The sequence below is a fragment of the Euprymna scolopes genome, chromosome 15 (genome assembly GCF_053919585.1).
Source record: "Euprymna scolopes isolate OS-2025 chromosome 15, ASM5391958v1, whole genome shotgun sequence".
Classification (NCBI taxonomy): domain Eukaryota; kingdom Metazoa; phylum Mollusca; class Cephalopoda; order Sepiida; family Sepiolidae; genus Euprymna; species Euprymna scolopes.
Genome location: NC_136496.1, coordinates 97194031 through 97206410, shown reverse-complemented (window position 1 = coordinate 97206410; position 12380 = coordinate 97194031). Strand labels below are relative to the sequence as shown.

At 34.5% G+C, this 12380-nt stretch overlaps 1 protein-coding gene across 1 annotated transcript in view; it reads left to right on the top strand.

The window, feature by feature from the left end:
• Positions 1-12380, top strand: part of LOC145294017 (autophagy-related protein 2 homolog B-like) — a 252530-nt gene that overhangs the window by 222173 nt on the left and 17977 nt on the right. The window contains exons 33-36 of the mRNA XM_080140978.1: positions 2649-2709; positions 4298-4418; positions 5900-6067; positions 12020-12121. Coding sequence (XP_079997104.1) covers positions 2649-2709; positions 4298-4418; positions 5900-6067; positions 12020-12121 — 452 coding nt within the window. The remainder of the gene's footprint in view (positions 1-2648; positions 2710-4297; positions 4419-5899; positions 6068-12019; positions 12122-12380) is intronic.

Genomic DNA, 12380 nt, shown 5'->3' with positions numbered 1-12380 from the left:
AAAATCCAGGTTGTCCTCGACGGTCGTACGTCTAAACAATATAATATAAATGCGGGAGTGCCCCAGGGATCTATCCTTGGTCCTCTGCTGTTCCTGATATTCATAAATTACCTCCCCGACAAAATTGCCTCTGAGATGGGTATATATGCTGATGACACCACACTCTATAGCAGGCACGACAGGAAAACAAATGAACATATATCTAAAGTAATGGCAGAAACACTAGAGGATGACCTCCAATCAGTAGTGGAATGGGGACAAAAATGGATGGTAACGTTCAATGCCACCAAGACAAAACTGGTTTCATTCAATGATTACAAGAAACCTTCTCTACCACCTATAGCAATGGCCAACAACTCTTTAGCTGAGAGTACGTCTTTCAAGCTCCTTGGCCTAACGTTCACAGGAAACATGAGCTGGAACAATTACATCGAGGGCATTGCCAGGGCCGCTGCGAGGAAGGTGGGCTCTCTCTACCGTGCTAGAAAACTTCTAACACCCGAAAGTATCCTGTACCTCTATAAGGCCACTATTCGCCCATGTATGGAGTATTGCTGTCACATTTGGGCCGGTGCATCGGCTACTAGTCTCTCGCTCCTTGACAGGGTTCAAAAGAGAGTCGCAAATCTGATAGGCCCTAAACTGGCATCAAAACTTCAGCCTCTGTCCCATCGTCGAAACGTTGCATCCCTCTGCCTGTTCTACAAGTATTATAATGGTGAATGCTCTGAAGAACTGCAAGCACTTGTGCCCCCACGACGTGAACACCCTCGACAGACCCGACAAGCTACAAAATCCCACCCCCACACTGTAGAGATCCCTAGATGTAAAAGATCTTTCTACTCCAGTAGTTTCTTCCCCAGAACTGCTAGACTTTGGAATTCCATTCCAGGTCACTGCTTCCCCAACTGTACTGACATGCATAAGTTCAAGTGCAACGTGAACCAACATCTCGCTGCCCTAATCCCTACATAGTACCCCAGTAGATGTTTCCCCTGATAGTGGCAATGTGCCTTGTTTGGGGTGAAAATGTAATAAAAAAAAAAAAAAATTTTTTTAATTTTCTTTTTTGCCTTTTTCTTTGTCGTTTCCTTTGGCTTCTTCTATCATTTTATTTATTAATAGATAAAATCACAATAAATATATAATAATCTGTCGTAATAAGTAATGATGTATATTGATAACTGGTAAGATTGTACATCTAAGAACAAGAATAGGTTTAAGGTTCCCAAAATTCATACTAGAATTGCAACAAGGACCCGTGGCATGACAGATAAAGTACTTGGTAACATTCAGTTGTAAGTTACACTCTTCTGGAGGTTGAAGATTCAATCCTTAATGCGGGCAACACTCAAAATACAATTGCAAATTAATTAATAATTCTATCAAGTTATGGCAGATTCATGAGTTCAACAGAAATATTTGTGAGTTTGACAAGATGCACTTGATTAAGGTCGGAAGTTACATCAGCCAAAATGTAAAAAAAATTCAAGATGAGGACAGTAATTCAAATAATACAAATAATTTATTAAATAACTATTATTTGTTGTTATTTATTGAATTAATTAAAAAAAAACAAAAAAAACAAACAAACTTAATAAATTGAGTTTTGTGAACGAATTCACATTTTCTGTGAACAATCACAAAAAATTTGTTAATTTTTAAATATATTCATTATTGAAGCTTTGCATTTACTGACATTTCCAACTGCACCTTTTATGATTATACTTGTTGAAAGAAAATCTGGTGTTTATTTAGAATTAAACCTATTTAAAAAAATAAATAAATAAAATGCAGAAAAGTCTTTATGGCGTACATACACATCACGGAATGAAGATATCATATTCCAAAAGTCATGTAAATTGATAAAATAGTTGTTTTTTTTTATACATATAACATCTTTATTCTTTGACAGGTATGTACATTAAATAATTTTTTTGTTTTAAATATTTTTCTTTATTTTTGTTTTGAAAATAAGTTTAATCTATTATATAAATCTCACCTGTCTGTTTGTGCATATGTCCGCTAAAAATTTTTGATACACGTGACCAACACTAACAGAGTTAGTATCGTTTGAAAGCTCAGTCTCTTGGCTGACAAATATCCAAAAATTGGCCAAAACAAGGAGAATGTCACTTTTTCCCACGATATTTTTGCAAAGACCTCATGACATCGACATAAACATAAAAGATGTTATTTCGAACGCCTGTAATGCCACAAGTGACGTGGGCGAGACAACTAAACGGTTTCCTTTTTTTCACGTCCTTTTCCTCTTAGTATTACAAATTCGAGCCTGGCTACTGCAGCTATATTTTTTTTGTTTTGTGCTTGATTGGGGCTCATGGGTATTTAATTATTTTTTGATAGAGACTTTGGTTGCTCAATATTCGTGCTATTATTTTTCTTTTTTTGCTTACAAAATTTTGCTTTCAGTTTTGCGTCTGGCTGATGGAACCCAAACGATGCACCCCTCCTCCCCAGTCACAATTTTTTTTTTTTTTTTTTACGATTGGGCAACACCAGACGCCCACTGCTAGTTTTAAATAAGAACCAAAAATTTTCTTAGGAGACAATTTATTAAAAGAACCTGTTTTTACTTGTGTTTTAAATTCATCTTTGCAATTGACTTGTACTTTTATCTTTACTAGATACCAAGAAAAATTTAAAGCCTACAGCCTGTGATACAAACTCTACCCTACAAGGTTACAGGTATTTGACTTATTTGGACTTTTATTTCACTATTAATCTCCCCCTCTTTTTTTTCATAGGTGTATTATTTTATGAAAAAAAAAAGTCTCATTTTGGATAATTGTTTTTAAGATAAAGTGGAAGCTTTTAACCAAAACTGACAAAAGAAAAGAAAAATTTTCATCCTTTGCTACTGGAGCTATAAAATTCTTCAATCAGTGTGTGTGTGTGTGTGTGTGTGTGTGTGTGTGTGTGTGTGTGTGTGTGTGTGAGAGAGAGAGAGAGAGAGAAAGAAAAAAAGAGAAAGCAATTCTATATTACTCGTAAATATTTTTTTCAAGATATCTTTCACCCTCATCCACCCACAAAAAAACACAGTAATCAAAATAACCATGCACAGTGGATACAAAGAACATTCAATAAGTAATGTTCCTGACACACTTCTCATAACAATAGAGCAATGAAACTTGAAATAGTTATTAGTCTTTCTCTAGATTGGAATACTTAGAGTTATGCATTTGTCCCATCACTCATAGTCTCGTGCCCATGCTTTTAATCTAGTCACATGTGCAGTGTAGACTGAAACATTGCAGGAGGAGGATACTGTTGTTGATCTTACCCTGCCTCTTGATTATGATAGCTGTTCTTAATTTGCTCAACAGTGAAGCATAATAAGCTCTTATAATTGTGGTACACTTTTGCCAAGAAATCTGTCATCACTCTTCCGTCCCAGAAGACTGAGCATAATCTTGCCAGCAAAGGGCTGCATCATTGCCTTATTTGGAGGGAGTGACTTCAAGTCCTTCCACTGCATTGACTGAGATTTGGTCTCTGAATCATAATGATTCATCCTGTATAATCAGTCTTTTGAAAACCTTTGACTTATGTTCTTGGCACATCTCCAAATTCATCCTCGAACACTTCTCACTTCTGGAAAGGTGTTATCAACTTGGGAATCCATTTGACAGATACCTTATGCATATACATATGGTCATGAATGATAGTTTCCACAGACTCTGTACTAATCTTGGCCTCTTCAGCTATTTGATAAATAGTCACATCTCACTTTTCCAAAATTGCAGGCTCAACTTAGCTGACAGATGCCTCATCAATGATAAAAAGGGGGCAGTGACCAGATCTGGCCATGTCTGAATTCGCAATGTAAGCATTTTACAAGGTCATATGATGGGGTTATCATTACCATATGTTCCTTTCATTTCATCAAAAGTTTTGTTCTTTCAAATAAAATACTGGATCACTGTGCAGCACACAACAGGCTTCATTTCACATCTGCCTCAGATCACACACCTGCAAATCAGAAACCCCAATTAGTTTGGTGCTGTAATTTGCCACATAACCCATAGATATAAATCACTGCACATGCAAAATTTCAGCTAGATCAGACAATTGTATTCAATACATTGTCCATATCACAGAAAGTAGCTTCAATATCAAGAAGGATGCCATCTATATTCATTTCAAAGTAAATAATGCTTCATCTAAAAAATTTAGGGAAAAAATGTGCATTGATATATTTTTTATAAAAGCATTGTTGATTGATGAAAGAAAATTTATTTAAAGTGTTTATTTCTCTTTCTTCATCACTTAGGGATGCTGAAACTGAGTTTAATAAAAAAGCAATAAAAGAAAGAAATCGAACGAATACACCCTACGACCAAGGTGGTCCAGGGAGAGATACAAGTATTCTTATGGAACTGCAATTATCAAAGGTAATTGGCTTCTTTGTTTTTTTTTCTTTAATTTTAATTGCTTTATCATTAAATATAAGACCTTGTAGTTGGTGTGAAATTATTTTGAATTAAAATTAAAATTAAATTCAAAATAACCTCACACCTACTATTAACTGGGAAATCCTTAAAAAAAACTGGTACATGCAAATCTTTAAATTCCCCATGTTTCCTTTGTCTAAATGAAAAACTTTTTATCATCAACTTTAAAGGCAGAGATAAATTACTAAATAAAAAAAGTGAAACTACTATAAATTGTCGGCACTACAAATCCCACCTTCTTAGCAACTTTACACTCTTCTAAAGATTTTCCCATACAACATCTAATAAATCTGCTATCTCTTACACTAAGCACAACCATCTGTCCATATAACAAATTACGGAAAAAAAACACTACCTCAATCACCCTACTTCATCCTATCCCACTACATTATCATCTCTCATCTAACTAAATGGCTTATATCTTCAATACTATCAATTAACCTCACTTATCCACCATATAATTCCAATGTGTCATATATCTGTTGTTCAGCTCGATTAAACCTTACCCCCCCCCAACCTTCATACACTCCACACCCTCCCCTCTCCATTTCTTTAACCTTTTTTTATATATCTGCTGATGCTGTCATATCTGTGCACATATATGTATGCGCATGTCTTCATTTATTTGTTGTCTATATGTATAGAACTTATATCTATATAAGCCCACATTTTATGTATATGACTTTTTTATGCTTGTCTTGATATGTCCATGAGTATATATGTGCATACTTATGCCCTTTATATGAATATCTGCATATGAATATGTGCATATTTATCTCCTTGTGACAGTGTGCCTATGTTATAATATGTTACAATGTACTAATTTCTAACCCAAGTAACTCTGATACATTTGACCCTAAACTCGAGTACCTCAAACTAAAGTAATGAACCAAGTAATTACCTCCCAAAACACCTCAACTCCATTCCTATATCTAAATTTACCTTAACTATTAGGATTTCTGAATCATTATGATTTAACCCTTACTCACATAACTTTTAAACCTCCAGACCCCTCCTAACCTCATATAGACTCCCAAATATTCAACTAACCATATAATTAGAAATATAACTTAACCTACATCTTTCTTTCTATTTCTAGCTCAATTATTTACCCATCTCAACTTTTTCTCTCACTCTTCTCTCCCTCTTCTCCCCCTCTCTCTATTCCTATCTGTGTTTGGTTTGATATTTTAACCCTCCCCCTTTCACCTCTTGTCACTTCTCAATGACTTTACAATTTACATTAAACATGATATATATATATATATATATAAAGTCAGGACCTAACCAATGATATGGTTAGTTTGGAAGTAACTTTCAAAAAGCCATCCAACACATATCAGCATGTAAAACCAAAAATGATAATAATGATGATATAGTAGTAGTAGTTTTTATTTTCACTGTTTTTTCTTTTTCCGCAGGTCCGAATATTGCATGAGACTTACCCAGCAAATTGTGAGCAGGTATCGCGCCAGGTATTACTCATTCATGACGTTGAGGTACTTGATCGGTTATCATCTTCAGCATACAACAAATTCCTCTACCAGTACACATCAGAATCTACACCCAGGCAGACATATGCTAACATGGTAAGTTTGTTGTATTGCTTTATCATTTTATATACTAGCATGTGTGCCCGGCGTTGCCCGGGTGTTTGGAGGTGTGTGTTGAGCAAAAAAAAAAAAGTGGTAGTAAGAAGGCAGGCTTGAACCCGTACTGTAGAGGAGGAAAAGATTGGGGAAAAACGTGACGTCTTTGTTGTTACGATAACGGCCAAACCGGAGGTGACGTAGGTTTAAATTAAGGTTAGACAATCGGAAAGAGGGGATGACCTTCGAAAATATCAGTGATAAAAGCGACAACTCCCTGTAGAAAAGTGCCCAGTTGAGGGTGAAGAAATTAATGTTTTTAGCCAATTTTTGCAGTATTTGTCGTCTAAAGGGTCGAGCTTCAAAATGATACTGAGCTTGTGAAAATCTGTCAAATGTTTTAGGCAAACATACAAACATACATATATACATTTATATATTGGTAGTTCAAATTTTCGACCCAAACCGAATAAAAAGCTTGCCCTATTTCTGAATACCCGTCATGTAAAATTTCAAATGTTTAGATCAGAAATTGTCTGAGTAATTTGGTAAAGACCGCAGAATTACAATTTTTCAAAACTTTGACACCTATTATGACCCCTTAAAATTTATTGTTTTGGGCTCAAATCAAATTATTAAGTTAGGCCCATGTCCAAGGAACCTATATCTAAAATTTCAAGTGTTTATACTTAGAATTGGCAGAGGAGTTTGGTAGAGTCCTCAAAGGTCAAATTGTTGAACTTTGACCCCTTAACAGCCAAATTTCTGGCCAAAGACCGATTACAAAGATTTTCCCAAATCTCAATACCCTGTATATCAAATTTTGAGTCTGTAGACTGAAAATTGACAGAGTTATTGTGTAGGGAAAAGTACATAGACAGACAGACACTTTCACTTTTATAGATATACTAGTATTTCAGCCCGGCGTTACCCGGGTGTTTGGATGTATCTGTTGAGCAAAAAAAAAAAAGTGGTAGGAGGAAGGCAAGGCTCAAACCCGTACCGCGAAGGAGAAAAAGAACGGGTAAAAAAAAAACGATGTCTATGCTGTTACAACCACCGCCAAACCGGAAGTGACATTTTTTAAAATTAAGGCTAGACAATCAAAATGACTTTAAAAAATATTGGCGAAAAAAGCGACCCCCCCCCCTGTAGAAAAGTTCCCAATTGAAGGTGAAGATATTAATGTTTTTATCCAATTTTTCAATATTTGTCGTCTGAAAGGTCGGACTTTAAAACGATACTGATCTTGGTAAAATCTGTCGCCTCTGTCAAAAGTTTTAGGTAGACATGCAAACATACATACATACATACATACATATATTTATATATTGGTAACTATAAATTTTCGACCCTAACCGATTAAAAAGCTTGCCCTATCTCTAAATAACTTTTATGTCAAATTTCAAATGTTTAGACCAGAAATTTTCTGAGTAATTTGGTAGAGACCGCAGAGGTCAACTTTTGTTAACTTTGCCCCCTATTATGACCCCTTAACATTTATTGTTTTGGGCTCAAATCAAGTTATTAAGTTAGATCCATGTCCAAGGAACCTATATCTAAAATTTCAAGTGTTTATACTGAAAATTAGCGGAGTAGTTTGGTAGAATCCTCAAAGGTCAAATCGTTGAACTTTGACCCCTTAACAGCGAAATTTCTGGCCGAAAACAGATCACATCGATTTTCCCAAATATCAGTACCCTGTATATCTAATTTAGAGTCTGTAGACTTAAAATCAACAGAGTTATTGCATAGGGAAATGTGCACACACACACAGACACACAGATACACATACATGTTCACTTTTATAGATATACTAGCATTTCGGCCCGGCGTTGCCTGGATGTTTGGAGGTGTATGCTTAGCAAAAAAAAAAAACGGTAAATTTTTTTAATTTGACCCCTATTATGACCCCTTAAAATTGTTTTGGACTCAAATCAAGTTATTAAGTTAAGTTAAGATCCATGTCCAAGGAACCTATATTTAAAATTTCAAGTGTTTAGACCCAAAATTGTCAGAGGAGTTTGGTAGAGTTCTCAAAGGTCAAATCGTTGAACTTTGACCCCTTAACAGCGAAATTTCTGGCTGAAAACGGATCACATCGATTTTCCCAAATCTCAATACCCTGTATATCAAATTTTGAGTCTGTAGACTAAAAATTGACAGAGCTATTGTGTAGGAAAATGTACATAGACACATTCACTTTTATAGATAGATAGATAGATAGATAGATAGATAAAACTGGCAAGGTTACTTAGCATTGCCCAGGGCAAAAGTGTCATATACTTCTATTAAAACGTTTATCTCTCTACCTCTCTCTCTCCATCTTTCTCTCTGCCCCATTTTTCCCTTCCTCTCCACAACCTCCTCTTTCTCCCCTACTCAGCTCATTACTCTCTAAACACACACACACACACACACACACACACACACACACACACACACACACACACACACACACACACATGCAGACAACGATTCTTTCTATAAAAGATTTCACACGCACACAGACAACGATTCTTTCTATAAAAGATTTCTCAAAAAAAGAGTAAATAATAATACTGAAAATCTGACACTCTCTTCCCAGCAAAACCTGGCTCATTTTATTCCAGCAACCCCCCCCCCATCCCCCACCCCGGTCTCCCAAAGAATTAATTACTATTTTTCAATTTTAGATATTATTGATTCAGGTCAATGCCAATCCAAAATATACCAACTTTGTGGATGTTTGTTTTGTAGTTTTTGCTTTTTAACTCCACACTATCACAGATATGCACAGCTTACCTTTACATAATAGAAGTTTGACCATAATAGGTTTAATAACAAAAGGTAGCTTTTAAAAAATGTTTTGTTTGATATTTAGACTATTGATCTGTCTTCAAAACAATTTTTTTTTATTTTCACTTAATCTTTCCAATTTTGATATAAAAAATTAAAAATCCATAAATAATATTTTTGTTATCTTTCTAATTAAACACTAAAAATCTGTTTTTGAAAAAAATAATAACCTCTTTCAACTCAATACCCCAGTTTTGTAAGCGTACAGCCATGACGATGATGAACACAATTTTAACTTAGCCATCATATTGGCTTTATTCATTTTCATTCTTATTCTTATTAGTAGTAGTATTAATAGCATTTTTTTAACTTAAAAAGAAAACATTTTAATTGCTTTTCTATTTAAACACTGAAAAAAATTACACAAAACCCTTTTTTTTATTATTTAATAAGTTTTAATAAGAACCACAATGATCTATTGACAAATTCTTATAAATGATTAGACAGGTGACGCTGAAAACACCAGCACATGCATATTCCAATGACTGATTTTTACTTCAATTATTTATAACTAGTGAGGGGGGGGGGGCTTTGCCCAAGCATAAAATATGCTTATATATGGTATTTTGATTTGTCCAGATTTCGTATATATTATTATAGAGTCATGATTTCAAAAGTTAAAAAAAAAAAAGTATTTAGGTGCCATGAGCTAGAATTGAAACTTGAAACTGAAACTAGCATTCAAAGCTGGTGACGTTACCACTGTACCAACATAACATGTATATAAATCAATTAAAATAAACTAAGATGAATGTACAAAATGTTTAACGATTTTTGCAATTTTGACCCATTTTTGACCCCTTAGAAACAATTTTAACCGGCTGAAGACCCATAAAAAACAGTCCATAAAATATCCAATCATTTGAGGCTCCTAGTGCTGCTTTGTGACTTTTAGTTTTAAAGGAGATAGAGTTTGAAAATATGGGTAGACAGATAGACAGGCAGACCGAGAGACATATAGCCGTTTATATATTAGAGTAATTTTTTTTTTTTTTTTTCTTATTATTTTGTTCTAAATAGGGATGGGGTATCTTACCTTATGCCAGACATTCACCTACTTTCTCATAAATTCCAACTGAGAGATCTTTTTAAAATTCTATTCCCATTCATTGTAAGTGCAGTTTTTGTATCTCTTGCATTTGCTTCACTTCACCGGGTATATTTGCCAGATAGTTTTTGAAATTCTTTTTCATGAGTCCAGTTACTGAAATGATGAAGATGCTTCTAAGATTCTAGTTTCTTTTCATGTCATACATAAGGCCTTGGTATTTTGTTATCTTTTCCCTTTCAGCCCTTTTTAACCCAGCATCATTGGGGACATTGACTTCTACTAAGGTTGCTTCTTTTTCCTTCTTGTCTCAAATCATAATGTCACGCTCAATAGCACCATTTTCTAGATATGTAGCTGTAGAAATTGCATAGTCATAATGGATGATGTATGACATTTCTAACAGTTCTTTCTAGTATATGTTCTTAGGACTTGCTGCTGCATTGGATTTTCAACTTTTTACAGATGGTCCAGTGAAGATATTTATACACCCCATTGTCTCACATTGTATATTAGCCATCATCCCCCAGCAGAACCTTACAGCTGGATGTCAGGTGGATCACACTCTCTACTTTTGTCTGTCAGAACCTGCACTTGTTGTCATTGCTGAGACCACTCATCTTCTTAAAAGTATTTGTCATCAAGCCTGATCTTGAGCAGCCATTATAATCCTTTCCTGGTTATAGTGAAGTGATCCTCTTTTATTTTTTGCTTTTTCATTTCATTTTATTTTTTGTTTTTTCATTTCATTTTACTTCAGCAATCAAGAGGCCCCCTCCCTGGGGCTAACACTGGATCTCTATATGAGATTCATGGATATTCAAATAGTCCATTAAAGTTCTCCTTTAACTCTTGAATACCAAAATTAGTAACAAAGTTGAGAACATTATTTCCCTCTCCCCGATTAACCATTTAAATATGAAATAGTATATCTTTCTTGTGGTCTCTTATTCTTACCAGATTCCAGGACAAGAATTAATCTAGTCTGGTGGAGTATTAAGCTTCATGCTGTTACTTAAGGTAACATCACTTGGAGAAAGTACATCATTCCTCGTAAAAGCCAGTGTGGGTTAGCTATACTGAGGGAGATCTTATTTGGGCTGCAAATACTATGTAATTTTAAAGGGTTTACCTCTTGGGAAAAGTATTCTCATGCCAGGTCGTCCTGACAAACCCCTGTACAGAGAGAGACCTTAAGACACTCAAGTTCTTTCCAGCATGTATTCAAGTTCAAAACGAAATTTTCTATGAGTAATAAAAGTGAAGCAGCAGCTAAACTAAAGTAACAATTGCCAACTCATTGTAAAAAATTACCTTCAAAGATTGCAAATGTTAGATCTTGCAGCCTTTTTATATAGGGATGACTATGAACTAAACATATTTTCTAATGAATCTATATATATTATACCACAGTACCTTTAACATACATATGTATGCACGTGCATCACGGTTTCCAGATTATAAATTTTTCGATCGTGAGATCCTATTTATTAAAAAAGAAGATAGAACGTGATAACATACTATGAACATTTAATTAATATATAAATACGCTAATTTAATGTTCATGGTATGTTTTCACCTTCTATTTTCCTTTTTAATAAATAGCATCTCCTGATCACCAAAGATGCAATGTAAAAAAATAAATAAATAAATAAAAATGATGCCGCTTTTTGGCTGTACATGAAACTAAAATATACCTTCTTGGTTGTTTGGATAGGATCCAAGGGTAGTATCTGTTCTGTCTAAAAATGATATAATGATATTGTGGGGTTTCTGTTTGTGCCGGATATCCATACAATGGAAATATGTCACAGACTCCTATACGGATATTGGAGGTAAATGATAACAACCAGATATATTCTGATCCTACATTAACCAGATTACTTAGATAAATACTTTTACAGTTGTAAAGGGCTACAATAATATTGTGGAATCTCCATTCATGCTAAATGTCTACAGAATACCCAGCAATTATATATTACATATGAAAGATGCTGCTGTGGAATTTCCACAGGTCTCGCTAGTAAAAAAATAAATGTTTTATGTTTATATTTCATTAATTGCAGGTGGTGATTAAAGCCTTACACACACGTCCAGATCCGGCTGTTCCTGCGGAAGAGTGTGCACTGAAAATATCTGTACAACCAATCAAATTAAATATAGATCAGGTAAGTTATCGTTAAGATTTTGCACAAAATATTAAAACAATGAACCCATTTATTCGCTTTATGTGTCAGCAGAATGGCCTTTCAAACATTAACACAAAGATAGAAATAAAAACAACTTTAATCTTTTATTAACAAAGAATCTTGGGTGCGAATTCATAACTCCCCGCCCCACCCTACTCCATAAAAAACACAAATACCAAAAATAAAGAAAATTTTTTATGGTGAATATGATGGCAAGAACATATCATACACCAAAAAT